The sequence below is a fragment of the Mesitornis unicolor genome, unplaced genomic scaffold (genome assembly GCF_000695765.1).
Source record: "Mesitornis unicolor isolate BGI_N332 unplaced genomic scaffold, ASM69576v1 scaffold22264, whole genome shotgun sequence".
Taxonomy (NCBI): Eukaryota; Metazoa; Chordata; class Aves; order Mesitornithiformes; family Mesitornithidae; genus Mesitornis; species Mesitornis unicolor.
The window spans coordinates 1-27,632 of NW_010182333.1; the positions used below are offsets into that span (position 1 = coordinate 1).

General features: G+C 37.8%; 1 protein-coding gene across 1 annotated transcript; it reads left to right on the plus strand.

Annotated features, from left to right (window-relative positions):
- Window positions 1-4,714: 4,714 nt before the first annotated feature.
- On the plus strand, window positions 4,715-23,902 carry LOC104534206 (kelch-like protein 4). Its single transcript, XM_010183746.1, has 9 exons — window positions 4,715-4,884; window positions 5,347-5,483; window positions 8,267-8,463; window positions 11,513-11,725; window positions 13,155-13,341; window positions 16,357-16,581; window positions 18,420-18,582; window positions 21,994-22,206; window positions 23,710-23,902. Exons 1-9 carry the CDS (start codon window positions 4,742-4,744, stop codon window positions 23,900-23,902), a joined length of 1,671 nt encoding a protein of 556 aa, XP_010182048.1. The 5' UTR covers window positions 4,715-4,741.
- Window positions 23,903-27,632: the final 3,730 nt, after the last annotated feature.

Genomic DNA, 27,632 nt, shown 5'->3' on the forward strand with positions numbered 1-27,632 from the left:
AATCCCTAACGTTCTGTGATTCTGTGATGAAGTTCCAGTTTTGTCTCGTGGTCACCATAAAAATATAAATACTAGCAGTATCAAGAGCAACAAAATTAAAATTCTGCATTGCCTCACCTGGTTTTCAAGCAATGTTATGCTTCTAAGCTTCCTTCTCATGAGGTTTACTTTCTGGTTTGTTGCCATAGGCACACTTATTGAGGCATTTTAAGAACACTGCATTTTAAAAAGGACATGGGAAATAAATAGCTTTCATGTTTTATCATGTTCTAATAGAATAATGAGGAAAATTGAATTTATCCTTTATGTACTGATTAAGGAAGAGTGCTGTGCTGATTAATGAAGAGTACTTTAAGAAGACAGAAAATAATTTTAACATAATTCAGAAATTTAAAGGATTGTAGGCCTGGAATGAATCATAGAAGTCATCACATCAATTCTCCTGGCCAAAGAAAAGATGAAATTTTACCTCCACAACACATTTCAGTCACAGCTTCTTTGGGGTCCAGTATAAACTAGCTGTTACCTCAACTGTCTGTGTTTCATTCAGGTAATTACTCACACACAAGTGTGAGCAGGTCATGGAAAAAGAAAAATTTGCCTAAGGTTCCGTAAGGACAAAGGCAAAGATGATGCTCTGAGTTTAAATTTTGTCCCCATAAAGTTTGTGACTTTCTATCATACATTGATGTAACAGTTAGATGCTGTTTCTGTCATATGCTTGTCTACAATAAAAATATGGAGCAGCATCAGGAGAATTTGCCTGGGATGCATTCAGAACATCATCTGCCTTTGAAAGTGAATCCCTGAGAAGTTTCAAGCATAGCCATACAAGTTATTCATATCTCTCATATTTATTACACTTAAACCATGCCATCCTAGCTTGACTTTGACAGTGTCATGTGAAATAGTGTCAGAAGTCATCCAAAAGTCAAGATGACTTCTGACAACTAATGTTTTTCTCCCAGTAAGCTTTGCTATCTTGTCAAAAAAAACCCAAACTGTTATGACATGATTCATCCTGAACAGCCATGCTGGCTAGTATTTATCTCCTTGTTATTGTCTAGACCCTTAATGCTTTTTGATTATTTCTGTTTATCTCGTCCATTTCAAAATTGCATGTTTCTTCTTTTTAAAAGTGGTACCATATTTTCACTAGCCTTCACAAATCCTTACAGGAAAACTCTGAAATTATTTCACTTGGCTCTCCACCTAATACGAAATTCATAGAGCTCAGCTACTTGGAAATAATTTAAATATAGATTATTTCTGCTTTCTCTAGGCTAATCCACATTCTTAAGCCGTTATTACTAATGCTAATAGTGTTAACGCAACTCAGCATCCTAGTGAACACTACCACAAAGACGACGTTAAGCAATTTGGGTTCCAGATTCTTCGGAACAGTTCATTGATGGTTTTCGCTCCTGACTGAGTGGAAAACTCATTCCTTAGTCATCACAGGGCCAATGCACTTCTGGAAACTTTTATTACTCAATATTCAGATGTTGTTTGTCCACATGTGTACACATTTTATAGAAAACAAATATTTATCCATCTTCTACATGCTTCCTTTCTGAGTAGGTTCACAGGAAGCTTGAGTTCTCTCCATGCGTTCTCAACGCATTACCCCGTGCACATAGAACAAGATGTGACAGGTAGACATAGTCATTCTGGCACATTTGCAGCTACCTTGCTATCTCTGTGCTACAATCCGCAGCAATCCCCTATTATAAGTCAACATAAAGGCATCAGGCTCAAGGATATTTTTACTGACTTCCTTCTTTAAGATACTTTCCTTTCTGTCTTCTGTAGTTCACTGATCCCCACTGCTATATTCTGAAGGTCTATATTCGAGTTCTCTGCAGTGACCGTTGTGGACTGAGGAAAATACACAAGTAATTTTCTTTGAAGTTCATTTTTCCCTTCCATAATATACTCTAGCTACTATATTAAATCAGTTGCTGAAGATAAACCAGCAATTCTAATATTAACAAAGTTAATACAGCACTTTTTTTTTTTTGCTTCCAGTATTTTTCAGTCTCTGAAGACTCTGTCTTTGAAATAATTAATTATGTTAGTGGTATTTCTGCTGTAGTAAAAGGTCACTCTACAACATGTGGAAAAAAGACCGGACACAGAACTGAAGGGAATTATTAAAGTCCTTGTAAATACTTGCAGCTTAAAAATGATTGCTTTACTCACAAATATATGGCAAATTATTTATTTCGAGAAACTATTATGGTGCATTTGCAATAGCGATGGCTGAGTATTATTTTAGTTGCTTTCTGCAAACATCAAGGATAAGTGCAATGAAATACATGCTTAAATACCATACTTAGAGTGGATATAATGAATCTCAAAAAAGATAGTTAATGAAAAAATAATTTGCTGAAAAATATTAAAGAAAGCTTAAATGGTAAATAGCAAAACATGAACGTTACAGAGGAGGAACTTAGCATCAAGTAGCTGATACAAAACTAATGAGCATATAATCTAATTTTGCAGCTTCTTCATTTTCAGTGATGCATCGAAGGAAAACAAATAAAAAAGCATAGTTATTAAACTCACTGAGACAAATGATTTTTTGTAAGCTGTAAACTATAAAGGATACAAATATGTGAATTTGGTTTGCCACTTTTTCTTTTAAAATAAAGAAGAAAAAGCATTTGAAATTGTAATAAGGAGCTTCAAAAGAAAGCTTGAAAGTTTATTGCACTAATATCTTAATGTGTTTGCAATTAGTAGTACAATCTGAATATTTTATACAGAAACACATGCACATGCACCTAAGGGTTTCAGATGCAGCGGGTCTGCTGTTCCTCAGGTGACACACACACACACACACACACACACACACCCACACACACCCCCCCTCCCCGGGTTGACACATCTCAGTTACACCAGGAGTAACGTGTCTCTGCAGACCCCAAATGATCTTACACAGCCAGTGGGGCTGGTAGGGCCGGGCCTGAGTGAGTATGTGGAACACTGCTGGATCTGAAAGGAGTCAAACACGCTGGGGATCTGAAGGCTTTTCACAGACCAGTGCCCAAAAGATGCCAAATGGGCTGTGGGATGTCTGTAAATGCAATACAGACATCCAGAAAACTTCATACTGAAAGGTTTTCAGGTGGAAAAGAGTGTAATGTATGGAAAAACCCGGACTCATAATCGCCACCCCAACTGGGATTTTTTTCTGTACCATTCTGAAAAGCACTGATGTACAGTAACTTTCTGGCATTGCAGAGGGGATGGAAAACCATTGTGTCTTAATTCAATATTACATTACAATTTAATTTCTAATTATTCCCCTTGAATTCTGATTAGCTGTTTAAACACAGAATCACAGAATCGCTCGGTTGGAAAAGCCCTCTGAGATCATCACGTCCAACCGTTCCTGTCTACCCCCTAAACCATATCCTTAAGTACCTCATCTACCCGCTCTTTAAACACATCCAGGGATGGTGACTCCACCACCTCCCTGGGCAGCCTGTTCCAGCTTCTGACGACCCTCTCATGATGTATGATCTAAAATGTATGATATAGCTTACCTCTATTTTCTGGTAATATTACTGATTCTACCTGATCTACTCACTTTTGTTTCCATATTTTCTGAACTAGATGTTCAATTGTGAATTTAATCCAATATTCTGCTAAATTGGATACATTAATTTAATGAAGAGATTTTCTCTCTCCTAATAATTTTGGAATATGCATTAACAGTATGAAAAATAACCAGTAAATTTAGTCAACCAGCTGCCATTATATCCTAGCTGGACTTGGAAATTTAAGAACCAGGTGCTTTAGGTTTTAATAATATATTGTATTAAACTGAGAAAATGTTTTTCTGAAAAAAGTCTGTAATTAAAAGTGTTGAAACTTGCAGCATTTTCAAGGTATACGATATACATATATGTCTACTGTGTTGCTAAAAACAGATTAATATAAAATAAATATTTTTCTAAGGTAATATCAAAAAGGCATTTCCATCTGAAACATAATCCATGTTAAAAGGCAATAAGGAATGACGTCTTAAAAAAACCAGTGAGATAAGAGAAATGGTGTATGTAGATTTATGAGTAGATTTATGAGTATTTGTAAGTATTTAACGATTCTGGAGTGGGAGGAATATGTGTACGGTTTGTCTTATTATTTGCATTTAGATTCTAAAGGCTATATAATAAACTGACTTCATCAGCTTTTAGTTTGGTAATTTGTCTAGAATTATGTGGTCCTTATCAAATTGTCTTCTGATTAATTCCCATTTAGTAATGTAATTTAATGTGCAAATACGAAGAGAAACATAAGAGCTAAAGACATGCAATACCCAAACTTTCATACCACAAGATATTTTAGCTATTACTATCACAGGAAAATAGGGTGGTTTTTTTAATGTATTCTGCTCGGGAATGATCAGGAGGTTGCATTTATCACGTCGATGCTGTGCAAACCGTGTATCATTGACTCAGAACTCAGGAGCACCACCTACAACAGTTAACTGCAGTAAACTACAGCTTACGTGCAGCCTTATACATGAAAACTTGCAGATACCAAACACAGAAAAAAATTGAAGAAGGCATAGTACGACCAGGATCATCAGAGCTTTATAATTTTAAACATTTCTGTAATGCCATTTGAACAAAAATTAAATGAAGAATGCAGCCAGCGTTTGTAATGCCAAACTTATCACGCTGCCTCTTTCTCTTGCAGGCTCTCAACGACCAGCAGCTCCCTGCTTGGAATGAACACCAACGGCTCGGATGAGTATTTCCAGTCTACAAACCATGCAGAGCAAACTTTCCGCAAAATGGAAAGCTATCTGCAGCAGAAGCAGCTGTGTGACGTTCTTCTCATAGTTGGTGACCAAAAGATTCCAGCTCACAGGTACGTTTCCCAGTATTGTTTACACGGCTTCAAAGCCAGAAATCTCCAAATGCTAGGTCAGTTTATGCCTAACCTGTTCAATATTGAATGAACAGTTACTATAATAAGGACATGAACTAACAACAGAATAAAATGTGATCAATGTTTCATAGTCATGATTTCAAATAGAATGAAATTCAAACATGAACCATTGATATTGTCCATCTTCCCTATTGCTTCTGTCAAACTATAGGGAGATTGGTGAAGAAAATCTGCCCAAAAATAAGCTCTACAGGAGAAAATTTGATTACTAATTACCATTTTCACCTTTTAACCTTATTACTCAATGGTACAATATTTGAATCCTGTACTAAAGATGATGTTTGTATTGCACACACAATTTATAATATAGTAATACTGAATTTCTTTCCTGTTGAGTTTATTCAGTAATTTGCAGTGTCCCTAAAACGCTTTTATTTCAAGGTTGGTTCTCAGTGCAGTGTCCGATTATTTTGCTGCAATGTTCACTAACGATGTGCGGGAAGCAAAACAAGAGGAGATCAAGATGGAGGGAGTAGACCCTGATGCGCTGAAAGCTTTGGTGCGTTATGCCTACACAGGTAATTCTTCCTCTGTTACCCACATCGTTGTTGTAAAGGAAGACAAGAATCTATTCAATGCACACATCATTGTTCCTTCTTCCATTTCATATTAGTACATAAATACATGCATAAATCTTACATATGTGATGTAAACCTTTCTTGAGAGAGGATGAATAAATATTACTGCTTTATATGATGGCTTATTCTAGAATACATTCAGAAAAGTTAACATATAAATTCATATTGGACATATATCTTCAACTAGATACAAATTATTTTAGGAGTTTTAGTTAGACATGAACTTATTTTGCCTGTTGCACACTTCGTGCAGTGGCATGGAAGAGGGTACTATGAAACTTCCTCTCCTTGGTAGCTGTAGAAATGGTCTACCTGGGGTGGCAGGTATTTGGCTTACTCAAGGCTCCTGAGTAGGAATAATCAGAAGAAAACAGGAATACAATCACACCCAAGATCAGAGCAACCTCTACCAGGAGAAAGTGCCACCACATTCTGAACAAAGTTTACTTACGTTATCTTGAAAAACTGTAGAGATTTTATCTTAATGAAATTAAGTATTTTATTTTAATACATGGTGTACATGTATTTTTTTCCTACTTTACTTTCTCCTATTTTAAACATTTACCCCTGTAGTGGTGAATCTGAAATGCTTGAACCAAAAAGCCAAAAAGACCAAGTCAGAGAATTGTGAAGTCCCTTTCATCTACTCTATCATGAACAGGAAAAAATGCTGTAGAACATAACGCTATGTCAGTATGTATTACAACCAGAGACACCCAGATCATTCAATGATGCTGGGGGTCTGCATACTTGGGCATTTGGCAAGCCTCTTAATGCAGACAGCAGCTACTCCAGCCAGAAAGGTAAAGGGGAAACCCTTTTTCCACTGACAAGTTGTGCAGTTCTGTGACAAATAAAGCCCCAAATCTCAAAAAGAGAAATAACTCCGCAGGAAGTAACAACACTTAGCTGACTAGAAGAACAACTTTCTGAATTTATGAATGTTTGCTTGCTGGAAGATGTATCACAGCTGTCTATAAATATTTTTATAGCACTTTGAAAGTGCTTAGAATAATAATAATAATTTAAAAAATTAAAGTAAAACAAAGACCTCGTTGTATTTACCGTATCGGCATTAGCAAAAATGTTAAAAATAGGAGACTTCTTCACTTGTTAGGTCAGGCACCATAAATCTGGACTGTTGCATAAAGAAAGACATCTCCAGAAGGTTAAGCAATCTGCAACCCGGATCAGAAACATAAGTTTCTATACACAGAAGAGACCCTGTCTGTGGGTACAAACAAGGGATAAATACAGAGGGTGAGAGGGAGTGCTGCTCGACATGTATAATGCAGTGATATTGTGGCACTGAATTAGCATACATTACCTGAGGAAATAGATTAGTAGAAGCACAAAGAAGCTGGGTGATGGGCTGCTTATTATCCCCACGTATCTCAAAATCATCCCACTTGATTAAAATTCATCACTTTCAATTTGCTTAATGCAAAACCATATGAGAGAACATATATAAGACTACAAAAGCAAATGCCAGACTATGAAATAGTGTAAGCTTGCTTGTGCAGTCAGGATTCCCTCTTTGCTCTGAGGCATTATATTGCAAGCCTTATTTACAAGAACAGGTACCAATTTTGCTATATCCATTCAGTAACTATTCCGAGTTGTACAGTCAAAACCAAACCCAAACATTGCCCTGTTCTGCTCCCTGCCAGCCCTTCCTCATTTTGTGCAGAAGTTGGGAGGTATTATTTAAGTTACAAAGGAAGGGACAGAAGAGATGGGTCTGTGCTAAGTTAAAACTGCTGAATTCTGCTATGGAAAATGAATTTTCCTACTGCCTCAGTCATAGGTTTTCATGTGATAGTAACCAAACCTCTAAACTGAGTGCTAGTTTTTTCTTAGGTAAATGAAATATAAATGTGACTTTCAGAGAAGAGAGCTATAACTTTCAGGGTTGTCGTCATATTCTACTAAAATAAATCAGAAGTGAACTTTGGACAAAAAACCTCTTAACAGTTCTACTTTGATGATAATTGTGACTGTAATCTCTCAACACTGGCCTTCTCCATACATCAAATGGAGATAGCGTTTATCATCCTTTCACAGAAGCAGCTGAGGAAGAAATGAATGTTTCTGAGGCAACTGGATATTGTAATGATAAATGGAAAACACAGTCATAAAAAACCTCCACAGCTGTTTTTTTCAGAATAGATTTCAGTGCTGTGGTATCAACTAGGGAACTAAGCCATCCACTGAGCAACAAGAATGGAAGATCTTACTAAAATAACACCTTCCAGTCTACCTATGACCATGACAAAATTCTCATGCCGTATCATAATTTCATTAAAAATTCCAATGCACAGGTAATCATGTTTCCTGCACACCCTGCTGCCATTTCCTAGGTTTTGCAACTGAAGTTCTTGTATGTAATACAGACTTCTGAGATATATTTCATTAAGTTATTTATTTTAGGAAAAGCTTTTCTTTAATCATACCTTTCCTTTTATTTGACTTTTCTTCAGATCTAATACTGTTAAAGGTCCAACTAAAAATATTCCAATCATTGTATTCAGAATCTACCAAGTCTTTTAAAAATACATGTTCAAAAAGCCTTTGGCAAGAAAGGAAAATGAATTTGTGAATCACAGGACATGCTTTTCAAAAATTTTCAGAGAAGAAGAAAAATTGGGGAGTGGGAAGCTTTCAAGTAATAAAAATACAAAGAAAGTGACTGATTTTTTTTCCCTTATATGCAAACTGCACAGGTATTCTAGAGTTAAAGGAAGACACTATAGAAAGTTTGCTAGCTGCAGCTTGTCTTCTCCAGCTATCCCAGGTTATTGAGGTATGCTGCAACTTCCTCATGAAGCAGCTCCATCCTTCCAACTGCCTGGGGATCCGCTCTTTCGGAGATGCTCAGGGCTGCGCAGAGCTCCTGAAGGTGGCACACACGTACACGATGGTGAGCTGAACAACCTAACCGCTTTGCAATGATGTTAGCAGCAAGTGGGAACAGTCTTCTGGAAAACATACGGGCTTTGGCGAAGCACAGCCAGCTGACAGGGCTCAGGGCTGCTGCTGTCTCCAAGACTGATGCAGTGGCTCTGCTCTTCCTACCCTGGCAGGGTCAGTTCTGTCAAGTCCCTAATGTGGGGACATTTCTGTCCAGCTCAGTCTCCAAGGGAAACTTAAGAACTGTGACTGTTATGGAAGTATTGGAAGGAGAGAAAAGCGTGCTTAGAAAAACAAATGTTCAGTTCTGTTGCTTCCCACTTCAGAGTTCTGCCTTGCAGAAGAACATACTTATTGAACATAAATTTGCAGCATGATTTGTACACATTTCTTCCAAAAAATGTAATTGAGCCTCAACATGCCCAATGTTAAGAGGGAAACAGCAATGGCCCATTCTTATGCCTTTGATTCAACAGAAAGAAAAATCTAAAGCTGATTTTAAGGTGAGACACACATTAAAAGGCACAAAATAATGTATGGGAAAGATTTGGAATGCTAAAAAGGAGCACATCACTGACTAGAGTATAATCCTTCTCTGGCTCAAAGCAAGAAAAGAATATTCAGAGCGTGGGAAACAGAGAAGCAAGATAGCTTGCTGTGAAACCAAATCAAGGGATAAATATTCAGGACAACAAGATGTGCTATAGCAGCTTTAAACACAAAAAGAATAGCAACACTACAGCTAAATAGATATAAAAAGAACTACTTGTTAGGAGACACATGGCAGCTTTATGCTTGAAATATTAGAGTAGTATGTCAAAACCAGTTTAAAGCCTTCATAATGCTGAGAGCATTCCAGCAAGAGATTGTACGCTTCCACATGCTGAAATAAATGAGTGTGGCATGTGCGGATTGAGGGCACTGGTTATGCTCCTTCCTGTCATACTAATGCATGGTTTGTTCAGCAGCAATCTAGGTTCCTTTTAAATTTTAAGATTTTTAAAAGGGCATTTAAGACAGAGGTTCACTCAACCTCTGAATAACAGTGCTGTCCTTGCTGCCTCACACCATTTTATACTCAGCCAAAATCAGGAAGTTCCTCCTCTACTGTTGCGGCTTTTCTCCCACCAGCCCTGGCGCACAGGCATCAACTTCAAGTATTTAAAATGCATGGTCCAGATAGCAGTAAAATGGAAATAAAATCATATGATCAGACTTATGGTTTTATGATATGGATTTATGATCAGACTTACGGTTTTATGACATGGATTTATGATAGGAGAGCCTTTTGTGGTTAGATTTTTTTAAACCATTTGAATCCTCCAGTCTTCCCCAGGAGTGAGAGTTTTACTACTTTTTAATACTGTGCGTCACAGCAATGATAGTTGAGGCTTTAAGAACACCGTCTCATGTGATAGATTATGGCGAATCTTTGAGAATGAGCACTACTGTGCTTTACAGTATATCTTCATAAAAGCATTTCCACCTCTAGGACCACCTCCCATATCTTGTGTGCAGCACAGATCGAGAATGCTGCTATGAAAGAGGACTTTGCATGTCACAACACCACCAACCAAGTTTGCAGCTACTGACAGTTTAGAAACAGAAGAGGAAATCTGCCCCTCTCTGAAATAACCTTAAAGAAAATCTTCTTTTAAACCCTTGAAGTGATTTAAAAAAAAATCTCTGGAGAATAAGAGATCATCATGATGCACGCACAAGTGCTGCGGAAGAGGATAAATAGAACTTTGTTTTGTTTCACGCCAACCTCAACCACTTGAAAATACAAACCTTAGCTGAAAGTCTAGAAAGTCATACTGTAAATACAGATAACAGAGACCGTTCAAATGAACTAGTAGTATTTAAACATTTTCAGAAGATACTAATCTGTAAACACCATCTCCATTCAGTAAGATCAGACAAAACAGGGACCTTCCCTTTCAAGTACCCTAGCCATTGATGAAAAGCACCAACAGTTTCCTGCCTGATATATTTTCATGCAGATAGAGTTTGTTCTGATAAACATCTTGGCCTATATCTGTAGCTAAATGGGGACTGGCCTTCCTCTTCCTATTCTCTGAATGTCACAAAATATTAAAGCAGGATACGCATAGCAGAGCAAAGTTAACGTCTCCTTTAATCACTGACACTTCTATATTTATGTCCTTGGTACTCTTGAAAATAGTTACAGAAAGCTAAGAAACTACTGAAAACAAATAATGCAAATATCAGTTACTAAAATTTCTTCTTCTGCCCTATTTCAATTTGGTTCCCAAATACGATCTATTACTTCCAGGTACATAAATGGAAATTAATATTTCAAATATAGGCACAAATTCCTACATGTGTTTCTCTGCACACAACATAAAAAAATCCATCTCTTAAAATTTCTTTCTTCCTTTGGAATTAGCACTATATATTAATATAACTTAATAGCAATTCCAATAGTGGTGTAACTTGACTGCACAATATACTATGTTTAGATTAAAAAGTACTGGTAGAACAGTGAGTTTAATTTCCCTTGCTGTATTTTCTGCTCCTAAGAGTGGAGACATCCCATCAACACCTGGCACAGTTTGCTGCAAAATGACTGGAAGGTTTCAATGTAATTTGCTTAAAACTTGTAAAACTTGAATCCGACTGTAACAGAAGTGACAACATTTATTTATATACCTGCTTGGCATTTTTAAGACACATATTATATCTTCAATTTGTTTTTCAATTAAGCTGCAGTGTTAAGATCCCATTGATGGACAAAACTGTCAGCGGCAAATCCCTAAGACAGAACACACTGAGAAGAAGCCTGACAAAATTATCTGTAAGCATGGTAGTTTGATGATGATCATTATTCTTCAGTCCTGCAAGAGTAAGGCAGCAAAAAGCAATCAAAAGATCTTCAAATGGCAGAAGGAGATTCAGTGATTTTCAGAATATATCTCATTTCCCTATACCATAGAACAGGACAGGAATGAAATATATGCAAAGCCTACGTTATCTAAGAAAATGTTATTTCATGATGTGAAAATCATCGGTGCATTGAAACCTCTTTTTCTTTTTAGGAACACTTCACAGAAGTAATAAAAAACCAGGAATTTCTTTTACTTCCTGCTAATGAAATTGCAAAGCTCTTGTCTAGCGATGACATCAACGTTCCAGATGAAGAAGCCATTTTCCAGGCCTTGATGATGTGGGTGAGGCACGATCTGCAAAACCGGCAACGAGACCTAGGAATGCTTCTCTCCTATATTAGACTTCCTCTACTTCCACCTCAGGTATGAAAGTAAAGGGCTAACGGGTGAAATGCTTGCCTCAGGCATCATTTAGACAGAGAAAAGAGTTCTGTGGAAAGGTCCTGGTTTTGGCTGGGGTTTATTTGGTGGGGATTTTTTCCCCCCTCTTTTTTAAATTTGAACTGTATAGTAGGTATGTTTATTATTTGTAAAAACAGATGAAAAAAAATCCCACAATGCCAGTGTAATTACTAGGCTCAAAATCACCTCTATAAAAACGTCAGTCTAACGGTATTACAAAAGTACAGTATTTCTTTGTTGGGTAGCAACATAATAAAGGAGGCTGAGGGGAGACCTTCTTGCCCTCTACAACTACCTGAAACAAGGTTGTAGTGAGGTGGGTGTGCGTCTCTTTGCTCTAGTGAGAGGTGATAGGACAAGAGAAATGGCCTAAAGTTGCACCAGGAGAGGTCTAGGTTGGTTATTAGAAGAAACTATTGGATGGAGAGTGTGATTAAATACTGGAATAGGCTTCCCAGGGAGGTGGTTGAATCACCGCCCCTGGAGGAGCACAAAAGATGCATTGACTTGGTACTAAGGGACATGGTTTAGCTCAACATTTGGTAGAGTTTGGTTATGGTTGGACTTGATGATCTTCCAGGTCTTTTCCAACCAAATTATTCTGATTTTAACAGTAATAGTTTTCCTATAATAACAGTGCAACTTAGAGACCATGCAGAGCTATTTATTTAGATTTCCCAAACTGCAGAATGGATAAGGTATAATACTTATTTCCTTATGGCCATGGAAAGTAGACAAAGCCAAAAGGGTTCAGATTATTGCATTATTCTGAGCATTGACATTACTTGTCCTCTGAGACTGAAAGAGACACTTCATCAAATAAGTTCCAGAGATGGTTACACCATTTTATAGTAAGCTGACACTGTGGTATCTGTGTCATAGAAGAATTTGCATATCTCATCAGAAAAGCTTATAGGAATATCAGGACTCTCAGGACACTACAGTTACTCCGTAGATCTCCATGACTGAAGCTGCAAATAGTCAACTTTGGTTTAAGTATCAGAACACCATATACATTTAATTTTAAATATATGCCTCATTTAATATATTATAATAGTCACAAAGATGTCCAGTACTGTATGTTAGATTTGCTTATCCTCACATCAAAAGACATTTTGCATTCGGAGAGTGTGGTTGTACATTTGCAATTTTAACCTTTTCTAAAGGTTATAAGAAAGTTTTTGGAAAAAATAAAGCAAGGCATCACAGTTAAAGACTTTTTTTCCCTATGTTTATATTGCTTTGCTTGCACTAAAGCGGAGTTTCCAGCAAAGCCTGAGCGAGAGGTGAACTGAAAATGAATGTTGCAACCACAAATAATTTAGTTACTGAAGTATATACGATTTTAATGATTTAGATACACATGTGATCCTCACTTTTCATTTCTTAGTTACTAGCTGATCTAGAAAACAGTCCAATGTTTGCAGACGACCTAGAGTGTCAGAAACTTCTTATGGAGGCTATGAAGTACCACCTGCTACCAGAAAGACGGTCCATGATGCAGAGTCCTCGAACTAAGCCTAGAAAATCTACAGTGGGTGCACTTTATGCTGTAGGAGGTATGGATGCCACTAAAGGTAAGCTCAGAAATGAATTTAATTGAATCAACTAATTGTATTATGGACACCCAGACAATATATGACTATCATTTAATGATCTCTGTTTGAAGAAGACAAATTTAGGGATGAAAAGGAAGATTAATGAAATCATAGAACCCAGTCCAGTGTGTCTGATGTTCTTCTTGCAAGAATCATACGTTTGTAAATGATACACACACAGAATGAAGAAGTTTGAGTCAGGTGGTGATTTTAAAACTATGTTCTGTAAGAACTTGTGTGTACAGTTTTACTTTACAATTCAAAAGAATATTAAAAATATTGCTATATTTGTTTAATGTTGTTTTATAACTCTGTGCTCCATTTTTTGACGAAAGTTAGGAGGCTGAAAAAAATTTTAAAGAGGATGAAAACAAAAGTAAAAAGCATTACAGAATTATTGAGAACTTAGCTAAAGCTTATCAATCCTTATTATAACATTGCAGATGGAAAAGCCTGTACTTTTTCACGACTGTAACAGTATGTGCAGCTTTCTTTAAGGATTTCATACACAGGGGTTTTTTCAGGTTTGAAAGTTAAATGCTATAAATATATTCCAGTTTTTATTATCTGAGTTTCACAACCGCAATCAGCTTACCACTTTACACATTACACTTTTCTATTTAGTAGGCAGTATATGAAATCATTTTGTACAGGAACCTTAACTTCAAACCCGCAGCTTGGAGCCAAAGAACTGTAATTAGTTTCAAGTCTAGCGACTTGCTGAACAGCATTACTTTTAACTGCGTGAGTTCACTTTTAATAGAATCACAAAGAAGCTAATCCATTTCATGGTTTGCACAAAGTTGCTGATGACTGACTTTTCCTATGTGAGAGATCTTGCAGTGCTACCTTACTACCCCCATGCAATCAAATCAAGCTCAAAATACATTTATCACCATCGCAACACGAGAACACTCATTCCTAGGGCAGTTTGGCAAAATGAAGTCAAACTGTAGCAATTAGTATAGTTTCATTAGAGATGCTGATTATTTACGAATTATATGAAACAATCAAGAATTCAAGGTAATCTTTCAACCTACTTCTACCAAAACAAGGATGAATTTTTTTAATAGGTTTTCCTCAGTAAAGGTTATGCAAAGAAAGGGCTATTTCAGTCAACATCTGCACTTCCTGTTGGTGCCTCTTTTACTTATTACCTTGGAGTAAAGCCAGTTGTTTGAACTTCTGCCTTTTGATGGTTAAGAACAGCATTTCCTCTCCTTCCTGCTCCTGTCTGCAGTTCTTACTCATATTTTGAGCCTGTGCTGGATTATAAGATAAAGGAAACAGCACCTACGAGGCTATGATGCACTGGAAGAACAGCTCTGAGAAGGGAGTAACTACCACCTCTGGCAATAATACACTTTCTGTGATAAAACTCTCAGGTAACACCAGGCCTGGCTTTGTGCATATCTCAGGTGGTGTATGAAGTCAAATCTCAGCTTCAAATGATTGAAAGAAGATTAAAGAGACACCTGGGCAAGTATGTTGAAAAATGTGAACCTGCCTAAACCACAGGAACTTTAAAAACCTACCTTCAAGCCTCTGTAAAAATTACAGCCTACAGGGTACATATGAACACTGTATACCCTCATGTATTTTGGGGCACTCACATATTAGCATAAAATAAATGAGAAGGAATCAATGCAAAGAAGAGCAAACAGACTAACAAATGGAAAGAAGAGTCGGAGAAATCCATCTGACCAGAATAAAAGAAGACAGGAAGAAGGAAGAAGTAGAATTGCATTCTTTTATTGCAGGTGGATCTGGCAGTTTCTTTCCTAACCTATGCATCTGAAAAAGCACGTAGAGGAAAGATACTATGAGATAAGCTCTTATTTCACTAAATTTATTAAGTATAGCTGATGATATATAGCAGATTCTACTTGTGAAAACATCTCTAAGCCAAATGCTACCTTTCTTTTCTGCTTTATTGCACGGTTATTTTGCTGTTGCAAACCATTCCTTAGGCACTAACTGGCTATTGCAACTCTCAAAATGCTACTTCTCCAGTCTCAAATCCTAGTCAAGGATCAGGGAGGAAATCAACTCTCTCTTTCTCATCTGGTTACCTTCAGCTGAGCTGAAGCAGAGCTCCAGGCTGCACTGTATGTGCAACTGGCAATTGCCTCTTCTACCTTGGTTGCCACTCAGCCATGTCCCAGCTGCGCTAAATCGGCTCTTAAAGGAGCAATTACAGCTGCTGAGTGACTGACAGCAGCCAGTGCATGGAAAAGTGTCAGCTTTGAGTGGCAGAGAGCTAGGCCTTATGAATAGTTGCAGTAAAAACATTACTAGAAGCTCAATGACATAAAAAAAAATACAGCTTATATATTACAACAGCCAAGAAGTTAATGCATCTGCAAAGGTGAACCTTAACAAAGCTGCCTGTGGGAAGCAAGTGTGTACTCACACAAAACTCTGCCTTCTGCCTGTCTCCATCTTGAAATGGAAGATATCCAAACTACTCATGAAGATGCATGCCCAAGGCCTGTCAGACACGTGGATACATTTTCAGTTTTGGATGTCACTAATGGTTTAAGCGCAAACATGGTTAAAGAGTTTCGAGGTGGTTGTTGTACCTCATAGTTGTGAGGTACCATAGTCATAAGAAGTTTAAGAAAACTGCTACCCCCCTCAAAAAAAACCCCACCAAACACCAAACCACAGACAACCTACCCTAATAGTATTTAAATGAGCAACAGATTTAAATTATAGCCTAAAATTTCAGTATTAAAAAAAATTGCTGGCATTTAATTTGCAATTTCTTGCCCTTGTTTTAGTCTCATAAATTTGACAATTATATATGCACGCAGTTAATGCAGCTTTCTCACTAGGTTCACATCTCCCTGAAGTTCTCAGGAAGCCGCAGTAAAAGTCCACAGACAGAATTTCAGTGGTTTACAACTGAAAAATGTTTTGGGCTGTAGGAACTGCTGACTGCTGGGTGCTGATCGGTTCACGGCTATATCCTAATACTTACATTTTTAACAGGTACCACTACAATTGAAAAGTATGACCTTAGGACTAACAGTTGGATACAAATTGGTACTATGAACGGCAGACGACTGCAGTTTGGAGTTGCAGTAATTGACAACAAGCTTTACATTGTGGGAGGAAGAGATGGTCTGAAAACTTCTAACATTGTCGAGTGTTTCAACCCTATCACCAAAGTTTGGACTATAATGCCTCCTATGTCAACACACAGACATGGCCTAGGTAAGAGGTGTTCCTTCTTTGTAAATAGCTTGGATCACATACAGATGAATTTTGGTTGCCACAAACACTGCAGACATAACTTTTTAAAGCATTTTCTAACACGGAGCGGTATTTGTAGAAGATACTTTTCAAAGTCAGACTTGCCTATTGCTCTAATTTTATGCCAGTGATATTTATTGGTATTCACCCAACTTACACTGGTCTTCCAGAATTAATTGTGCTTTTAGAAAATTCAAAAATATAAGCAGCAGCCAAAATAATCAACTCTTTGCCCAATTTAGTAGTCGAGAGATCTGTTTACAATACAACAATCTGATTTTCAGTATTTTAAAAAATTATTACTTAGGTTAAGCCCATAGGTAGCAACCACCTCTGAAAGTCAGATCAGAGAATTACTCCCACTGCAGAAAATGTTGTGGTACGGCAATAAGTACTACTTCTCTAATTTTAATGGTGTGACTACAAGTTTTACAGAGCTCTGCCATGGCTTACTATCTTTGCTGCACAATAATGCTTAATATTATTCACAGTGAATGAATAATATGAACATGAAATCTAGAATTTATTTCTGGAACTATGAAAAAATAAGGATAAGTTTACAGTTGAGGACGGAATGTGACGATTACTGAATGATTTAGATATCGCAGTCCTTATGAAAAAGCTGGCTTCTCTTAAGTTTACAGAAACAGGTATTGCTTGAAATAATTGGTACGTTCAAATGACATAGACTATTTTTGTTTTAACGAATATTAGGAAAAGATTAATGCAGAATTATTTGCAAACCCTTTGTGGCCTATATCACTTTCTCCACTGCCTGGTGGACAAAGTATAGTGCAGGGCTAGTCTGTCAAATTTGTAGAAGCAAATACTAGCAGGTAGCAAAGGGAAAGAAGACAAAACATTAAATAATTCTCATTGAAGTCTTTATAATTGCCAACTGCAGGGAAATAATTCTACCCAACAAGTAGGTCACAGTGCCCAAAGTTAACTTCTCTCTGTGCAGCAGCCTGGCTTGCAAAGCTGCCTTACGCTTACAGCTCCTATTAGCTTCAGTGTGATTTTGTGGAGAGTTTGCACTTTTGAAAAAATCAGGCCATGTATATTTAGGCCTGAAAAGACAGATTTAGAAAACTTTTAAGCAGCCAGATTCAAACATTTTGCCTTACCCAACAAAAGCAGCAAACAGCAGCAGCAGCTCCCTAAAGGGAGGCACCAAAGCCCTTCTCCCTGAAGAAGGACAATGACACAGGATAATAACAAAGGACAATGTCCATGGAGGGCTTTGCGGAGACAGCCAAGTTCACTCTGCTGTGTCTCAAAGACAACAGATATGAGCCAGCTCTTACCCAAAAGTGTGCTCCCCTTACAGGCACTAAAACATTATGGTACTTTAACTAGTAAGGACAGCCAGTTACCCACACAGGCTTCATGCTCGCAGGACTACAGAGCTTCAACTGGCTCAGAATAAGGGATAGGTGGTTGGTTTGGGCGTATTTTTCATTACCGTTCTTTAACAGAACAGCGCTGTTTCTCATTTAGGGGCTCAAATTTGATTCAGAACAATGTCAACAGAAGTGGAAGAGGTAGAAGGCCAAGAAGAGAACATCAGAACTAAAGCAGATTTCCTCTATCTTTAGACAAAAGAGAATGCTTATTCAGAAGAAGACCGTATATGAAGTATTTTGTTTATTCTGCCAGATGACAAGTCAGCTTTTAGAGAGTTTAATACCCGCTGAAATTGCTTATCTGCATACAGGGAATTTAAGTGTGAAGTTATTACACCACTGGTCACTGAAATTATTAGATCTTGTAATTTGTCCCTAATTCTATTTTTGAAGGAGTAGCAATGCTTGAAGGTCCAATGTACGCTGTTGGTGGCCATGATGGATGGAGTTACCTTAATACCGTAGAAAGATGGGACCCACAGGCACGGCAATGGAATTACGTTGCTAGCATGTCAACCCCTAGAAGCACTGTAGGGGTTGCAGCATTAAATAGCAAGTATGTCAACAGGAAAAGCTCTCTTTGGTTTTTCATTTGCTTCCTTCCTTGAAAATACAGTTTCATAATTTTTCTTTCCAATCTTACGGTAATTAATCACCTCAAGAAAACAAAAGAGAAAATGTAACACACGAAAATAAGAAAGGAAAGCTATTCCTCTGTAGTGTGGTAAATTGTTTTCAAATTTGCAGTCATGTTTTAAACGTATTTCAGCCCTTTTAAGCGATAACAATTTGAAAATGTTATTGCATGCATCTCAGAATTTTTCCTACAATATAACTTCTGGGGATATAGGATGAGCTACTTAAAAAAAACGCAAACGTTCCAAGTTTATGTTTACATTTTAAAATCAATGTATCTAAGGAAGCGGCGTTTGGAAGAATGTGTACAGAAACAAAGTCATTCCGCTGTCATTTTACACTTCCTGCATGCATCTACAACCATAACATGCACGTTCACAGTCAAGAAAAATTCTTAAAAGGTTAAATGTATGTGGTGAGTTCAATGGGAGGAAGACAATTTTAATAATTATAGAAGGCTGTTTATGCCAACCTAAGTCTTATTCTAGCCAGATTTATTCTGCTCTTCAGCTATTGGTTAAATACACGAGATCCCGTGTTCACTGTACATTGGTTTTCCCAACAACATTTGCGAAACTTGTTTAAACATCCTCCTAAGACACCAAAGCCACTCAAGCACTTTTACATAGGAACAGATATCCAATGCATAGCCTATACTGAACAGTGTGTTACACCTTGTACCTTCCTATTTGAAAGCAGTAGTATTTCAGCATCAGGAAGAACAATTCATGTATCAACACCTAACATAATTCTGTTTTCCTTCTTCAGCAATTTAGTCTGGTGTTGGCCATACAAAAGCCTTGTAAAAGGTCTCAGGTTATGTTAGAGAACGTGGCTTGAGCCACCCTTCCTTCTTACTGAAATCTGTGGAAAGTTCAATGACAGTTTGCAGGGGCTGGGAATATTACAGTTGCAGGCAGATAACTGCATTTATCCTGAAACTTTATCACTGGCTTCCTTGTTTAATTCTTAGGTTGCAGAGAAAGAAATACAGAAACAAAGATGTCAGCAAACAAATATTTGCAAATGAAAAACTTCTTCACATTGAAGTCAGGGCTTAGCATTCAAACATGACATAACTTTAATTATCAGCTCCAAAGTTCAAGAGAGGCAGAAGTGCCTGTTCAAGACCCGGTTGTATCTCAGAGGAAATGTTATCAGCGTAAACTTCACCAGAAACTCCTGTTGGTAGCTTCCACAGTGACATGCAGGAAACCACTTTGTCAAAGAGGAAATCCAGCCTGATCCTGGCTGTGTTCTCAATCACTCCTGATACAAGCGGTCTCTAGCCTGGCTTCAATCATGTCTGTTAGTCTAGTGATGTAATTTCTGGCATCCCAGAGAAAGGCAAGATCAAATGTCCATCATTCAATGCTACTGCTGTGGTCTAACCAAGCAGAATGCTTCTCCTTTTCTTGTTTCCTTAAGTCACGCCATATTTCTTCTATTCATCCCCACCAGAAAAGACTTTAAGTTTCTGTGGAGCAACACTTTTTGACCAATAAATGGTCTATGGAAAACATCAGTCAATAATGATATATTTGGGTTTTCTCCATAGAGAATGGGAAACTCTACCATGTTTCTAGACACGTTATGGAAAACAAAAAAATCTCAACTAATCTCTTTGTATATACAGTGACTTCCTCTCTCTGTGAAAGCTGTGTAAGCAAGCAGACTGTATCTAGTGGCACGATGTGAAAGGAAAACAAATCAAATCTTCAAGTTTTTTATGGGTCAAGCAACAAACTGCACAACCAAACTCAAGTCTTGTCTTTCATTCATAAACATTAGAAAAGAGAGCTAGACATTTTGTATTATTCTTAAAGTGGTCAAGAGTTTTCTCGTTAGATGATACAACCCTGTGGTCTAAATTTTTTTTCCAGTCAGTGGAAAAAAGCAGACATTCACAGAATCACAGAATCCCAGACCGTTAGGGATTGGAAGGGACCTCCAAAGCTCATCCAGTCCAATCCCCCTGCCGGAGCAGGAACACCCAGATGAGGTTACACAGGAAGGCGTCCAGGCGGGTTTTGAATGTCTGCAGAGAAGGAGACTCCACAACCTCTCTGGGCAGCCTGGGCCAGGGCTCTGTCACCCTCCCTGAGAAGAAGTTTCTTCTCCAATTGAAGTGGAACCTCCTGTGTTCCAGTTTGTGTCCATTACCCCTTGTCTTATCATTGTTTGTCACCGAGAAGAGCCTGGCTCCATCCTCGTGACACTCACCCTTTAAATATTTATAAACATGAATGAGGTCTCCCCTCAGTCTCCTCTTCTGCAAACTAAAGAGCCCCAGCTCCCTCAGCCGCTCCTCAGAAGGGAGATGCTCCACTCCCTTGATCATCTTTGTAGCCCTACGCTGGACTCTCTCCAGCAGTTCCTGTCCTTCCTGAACTGAGGGGCCCAGAACTGGGCACAATATTCCAGATGCGGTCTCACCAGGGCAGAGTAGTCCTCAAGCAAAATTCAACTGATCTGTTTTAGATTACTTTTATCAAGTCTACACATTCCCTAACTAGTTGCACTAAGTAAATTCAATCTCATGGCAGTACGTAATAGCCAGGATTTGAAAGGGACGTGAACAGTTGGCACGCTGAACATCTAAATACGTCTGACATTACACCCAGTATCCAGAGTCTAGCAGCATCCAAGTTAGCTTGAAATGCAAAAGAAATTCAGGCTTTGTAAAATTCATTGACTAAAAGCCACAAAACTCCCATGTTACTTAATGTGGATTTCTGCTATTTATTCTTACATGTAGTGCCAACATCAGCTGGTTTAAATCTCCAGTTGTTTGTTAAGTGCCTTTAGGCTAAACAGACAAGATGACATACCTGTATGGTAACTTCTGTCCAGCAGATTTTCTTAAATACATACACTGAGGAAATACATTTAATATATTTTGATATATAATGATGTTATTAAAGTTCTATTACATATTAGAGGAAAAATGCTTAATGCTGTACTAAGATGTCCAAGTACTCCATAAGCCTGTAATAGGGAGTAATACCCGTAAGTTTCAAATATATGTAGCCACTTTCAATTAAATTCCATCTATAGCTCACATTTCAAGAAGCTGGTATGCATTTTTAAGCTTAATTTTCATATGTGACTGACTGAAAATTTACACTGCAGATGAAGAATATTACTTCCTTCATACAGCAAGCAAAACCTTTTGTGCAAAGAAAGTTCCGAGGTGTAGCCGTCAGATAGCAAATAATGAGCATAATGATAATTTTAAAGTGGTCTGAATGAAGTTAACCAAATAAAGTCTGTATTAAAGTGATAGATTAGAGACTGAAATTGTTTGCCTTCTTGTGGGTGATTATCCCAGGCTGTATGCTGTTGGTGGACGAGACGGGAGCTCCTGCTTAAAATCGATGGAATGTTTCGATCCGCACACGAACAAGTGGAGCATATGTGCTTCCATGTCCAAGAGAAGAGGTGGTGTTGGTGTTGCAACATACAATGGGTTTTTGTATGCTGTGGGAGGTCATGATGCACCTGCTTCCAACCACTGTTCTCGACTTTCTGACTGTGTGGAAAGGTAAGGATTTATTTTTTTCTTTACATTCCAGCGAGGAAATATAAAATAATTTCTAGAAGCAAGGGAAATCTCTTTACAGTTGGAATGTTACATTTGTAAAACTTATTATGATTTAAAAAAAGTAATATTTTGAGCTGAACAACTGATTACCAATGTTCTTGTGATAACAAAACAACGCGCAGAAGCAAATCCCTCCCAGTTCCCCCTTCTATTTGAGCTGCCTAGGAGCCAAGTAAAGACAAAACAAGTAAGACAAATGCAACACATGCTCTTTCTGTTTCTCAAGTGTCAAAACTCAGGTTTGAGCTACTTGTGTCATACATTGTAGGAATTCAATACTTTTCAGTTGTCTTTTCCTCCAAGAATTTGGCTGACATTAACCAAAAGGTTAAAAACATCACCAACACCACATCCTCAAACAGGCTGTAGTCACTGCACAGGTATTTTCTGATGGAGGAGACTGATAGAAAGAGCCTTGTTTTTGTAAGAAAGTACATTGCTATAGGAAATCAGACTAAAACACATGCTAAGTGTCTGATTTAAAAAGACAAAGAAAAAAAAAGGTAGAGAGACACCAAAGCCGTATACTTTAGCCTGAATTCACATTTTAAATCTAAATAGTGCATTAATAGTTTGGCCTGATGATTTTGGTAGCACACAACATCTCTAAGCAGTGAAATCTGAAATCTTAGTTTTACATCCATTTCTTAAATAGTTACAATTTTCAATGAAGATACTGCTTGGCTCGTCCTTATACTCTCCACTGATGAACACAGTTCTTAAGAAAATGCGAATATTGGACATTTCTTTTTCACAAACAGAAATATTGTGTCTCAGATGTTGCTTTGACGCTGTGCTGGCACATGGCGCAATGTAAGGGACTAAATGAACACTTGAGCCCGGAATTAGCAGGGGACGTGAGGGGGGACAACTCCTCATTTGGAGAAGCTTCCCATTTAGATGGTGTAAAGCTGGAACTACCCCTGAATTTGTTTGTGTTGATATTGGAAATTGAGGATGAACTGGAAATAAAATGAACACCGATGTGAAATACTGCCAGACACTTTGTGTTACAATGTTGTATCAACTATATGAGATACTTAACTTCATTTACAGTGAATTTTTCTGAAAAGATCAGCTCTGACAGGAAAAACAAAAATATTTATGGAGAAAGAAAAAAAGATACATTCAAATTAACTTTGCTGAGTCAACTAATGGCCATGCTATCACTCCCACAGGCCTCATTTATGTTCTAAATATATTGACTGTTTAATCTGATAGAAATGGAGAGACTGTAATCAAAAAGCTAAAATATGAGCACTTTTCATGGGCATGAGGACCCCTCTAGTGGCTAAATTAAATATTTAATCACTTCACTTATAGTTCTCTGTGCCAGCGTAAGCTGAGCTACAATACAGCAGAAAAGAAGCAAATACTAGCAATTTAAATTTGAAATGTGTTTTTACAATGTGTTTTTCTAATTGTGCTCATGCAACATCCTAGGTATGATCCTAAAACAGATGCCTGGACAACAGTGGCCCCCTTGAGCGTACCTCGGGATGCTGTTGGAATTTGTCCTCTGGGGGACAGATTATATGCTGTTGGGGGCTATGATGGCCATACGTACCTGGATACCGTGGAGTCCTACGATGCTCAAAATAACGAGTGGACAGAGGTAACAGGAAGAATTACCTGAGAAATCATAGGAATTCTTCCTATAGATAGGATGAATGCTACTTGAATAATGGAGGAGACCAAAATGATTATGTTGCAAAATGAGCACTGGTTTTGTGAAAAATAATATATTAAGATGCAGATATACTGCTTGTATAAAATATTCGTTGCTTCTCCTGTGAAATAACCGTAGAAAATTTTTCAGACTAAAGGGGGGAGGCCGTGCATGGGCAAGTGAACCAGATTCATGGCAAGCCTTTGCCAGCAATGCCCTCTACTGGAGACGCTTCCACGTTGTCCTATTTATGACCGTGATCATTGAGACTAAGAGGAATTACCTAAAACTGTCAAAATCCCTTTGTAGCTACACAGTCCACATTATTGCAACACAGGATAGGAAGATCTTTCACAAAAGTTAAGAGCAACAACACCAGCCTGCACTCCTGTAAATCTCAGCAGCTGCTAAAACCTTTTCCCAAAAAGCCAAAATTACATTTTCAGAGCCCTAGTTAAATCTATATAATTTTTAGCAGTACATTAGTTTGAATAACCAAATTGCTCTCCTTTTAATCCGCAAGTAATTTCTTCTAGTCTTATCCCTAGGAATCTACTAAAAAAAGGTTTTCCTCCTTTTTCTTTCACATTTTTCTTTCTTTCCTTTTGTTTTAGGAAGTTCCTGTCAATATTGGAAGGGCTGGAGCATGTGTTGTCGTTGTGAAGCTGCCCTGATGACTACAAATACTGTGAAACTAAACTGTGGGGAATTTCATGGAGACTTAGTCAGGAAGATAAGAAACATTTCCAGGAAACAGCACAGGCTGTACACACCTTAGCAGCCCTCCATGATAGAGAATACTTCTCTCCAAGCCATTATGCTATTAGAGCACAGAAATTTCTTTCTGCATTAAAAAAAACCAAGAGAATTTTGCATAAGTGAATTATTTTATTATGCCTAATACGTACAAAGTCAATAATATGTTTAAATGGTCCAGGTTTATTACAAAAGTATATCTGTTATTTATAAAAATGCAGTAGTAAAGCGATAAATAGATGTTGAAGATTTCATAAACTTTTTGTTTTCTATGTTGGCAGTAATGTTAACGTTTCTAAAAAGAGCTTTTCTATTTTAACTATATGAAAATAAGGGAAAAACCACTTTCAACACAGAACTGCACAGAAGGAAATATTTGCCCATAAATATCATTGGCAACAGAATATTCCCTGCAGAGTTAACTTCATTTCTATATTCTGAACTGAAATCACTAAATTTAAAATTAAATGAGAGAAGCCTAGAACTTGGTTGCTATTTGACCTCTGTCCTTGCTGGGACTGTGACAGAATACCCATTTTTAGCAGTATATTCAATTAAATAGCGCGAGTTAAGAAATAGTGGGGCTAAGGTATCTTTATGTCACTAGGTATGTGCCAACAGAAAGAAATCTCTTCTGTCAAAACGCAATGCTAATATAATTTGCAACCATTTTCACAGTGCAGAGATACGTGATATTTTACTGCTGATCAGCGTGTCGGGTTATTAATGGATTTGTCTTTGTCCACTAACCATCTGTCAGCGTGTGTTAAACTAATTTGACTCTTCTCCGGATAACCACCATGCATTAAATTTTAAAACAATCATATAATGACATTCCTTGAATAGAAGTTTAAAAATGAAATTTTTATATCATATTGATATGACAATCTTTGACCTCAGCTGAAGATTACCAGCTTTCTCTCGTGTACAGTAGAAATACGGTAAGAAAAAAAACAGGCCCACTGTGTAACGTTATATACTTTTTATATAAGCATGTTTATGTTTTATTAGAAATTAAGGGAATGCTAAGAATCAAGAAGAAACAGGAGAAGAATCCCTTGAAAACAGCACATAATATTCCACAGAATCACAGAATCGCTTGGTTGGAAAAGCCCTCTGAGATCATCACGTCCAACCGTTCCTGTCTACCCCCTAAACCATATCCCTAAGTACCTCATCTACCCGCTCTTTAAACACATCCAGGGATGGTGACTCCACCACCTCCCTGGGCAGCCTGTTCCAGCTTCTGACGACCCTCTCAGTAAAGAACTTCCTCCTTCTCTCTAACCTGAACCTCCCTTGGCACAGCTTGGTGCCGTTTCCCCTTGTTCTATCCCCCATCACCTGGGAGAAGAGCCCAGCATCCACCTCTCTACAAGGCTCCTTGAGTCTCCCCTCAGCCTTCTCTTCTCCAGGCTAAACAAGCCCAGTTCCCTCAGCCGCTCCTCATCAGGCTTGTTCTCCAGAGCCCTCCCCATCCTTGTGGCTCTTCTCTGAACACGCTCCAGAATCTCAACATCCTTCTTCTAGTGAGGGGCCCAGAACTGAACACAGCACTCGAGGTGCGGCCTCACCAGTGCCGAGTACAGGGGGATGATCCCCTCTCTGGACCTGCTGGTCACACTGTTTTTAATACAGTATGCATGATATTTTCTTTTTGTGTGCCAAATTCTAAGGAAGGTTTTGATCTGTTTTGCATTAATTTCTTTCTTTTTATCATTTGAAATGCTGAAAATGTATTTTAGAAAAAGAATGTATGTAAGATATTCTATGCTATAAAGCACAATATTTGGACAGTGTTTACCCTCGTGTTTGTTATGCTGCTGTTTTGTCGGTATCAGGACAGAGATTAAAACTCTCTGAATGTGTAGACTAACTTTCCTGATAGAATTCTGTGTTTCCACAAGTCAGCAATATGCAATTTAAACAACCTTATAGTATTAATCCTACTGAACACTTCTAAAGATGAATTCTCATATGCATATTTATAAAAGGAAAAACATTTTTAACTTTAAAAAGAAATTATGTTTATATATATAGCATGCTACATTCAAATAAACTTTACTTTCTCTGCTAAGAAAATTTAAAGTACATTTTAACAACTTTGTGGGTGTTATTTTACATCTTTTCAAGAATAGAAAACACTGAAGTATCAGTCTCATTTTTGAACTCTAAGACAACAAAAAATTCTGTCTCAGTGTCCTCACTTCATCTAGTCCACATAAACTAAAATTTACCTCCTTCTAGCACTTCTTCTTACATAAAGTTCATCTTTTTTCTTCCTTTGAGTCTAAAATAATTCCCAATACTATGTCAGGATGCCCCTTCTATGAAAAGGACTCACACAGCTTGGGTTGCTGGCACGCAGAGAGCTAAAAGTACAGTACATTTTAAGATTATACCTTTTGGGGCCACTACATGAGGCTGCCCTACAATAGGAACTTACCAGTGTATCAGCTGAGAACTACCTCCATTTAGTTGTGAATTTTTAGATCAATGCACGGATCTGTTGCTAGCTTGGCAGGCCAGGAAACAAACTTGATCTTGTGACTACTTTCATTTGGTATCTATTTTTGTGGAGGGAAGAAAACAAACAAAATCCCAACCAACCAACCGAAAATAAACCCAACAAACCACTACAAAAAGTCCCTACCAACCCAAAACACCACAAAAAAACAAGCAAATGAGGAGCAAACCCTAAACACCAGCTAGTGGGTCACAGAGCAAACAAAAACCCAACCAACAAAAACCCAACAAACCACTACAGAAAGTCCCTACCAACTCAAAACAACACAAAAAGCCAAGCAAATGGGGGACAAACCCTAAACACCAGCTAGTGGGTCACAGATTAGAGAATGCACAATAGAGAAGGAAGGTATTTTTACTTCCTGCCAAATAATCGGAAGCAAACGCAAGGGGGCAAGCCACCAAGCTTGACAGT

Excerpts from the sequence above, each read along its gene's own strand:
- LOC104534206 (XM_010183746.1), top strand. The coding sequence starts at position 4,742 with ATGAACACCAACGGCTCGGATGAGTATTTCCAGTCTACAAACCATGCA. Across the intron at positions 8,464-11,512 it reads TGGCACACACGTACACGATG|GAACACTTCACAGAAGTAAT; the intron begins GTGAGCTGAACA and ends TTTTCTTTTTAG. Across the intron at positions 18,583-21,993 it reads GTTGCAGCATTAAATAGCAA|GCTGTATGCTGTTGGTGGAC; the intron begins GTATGTCAACAG and ends TGATTATCCCAG.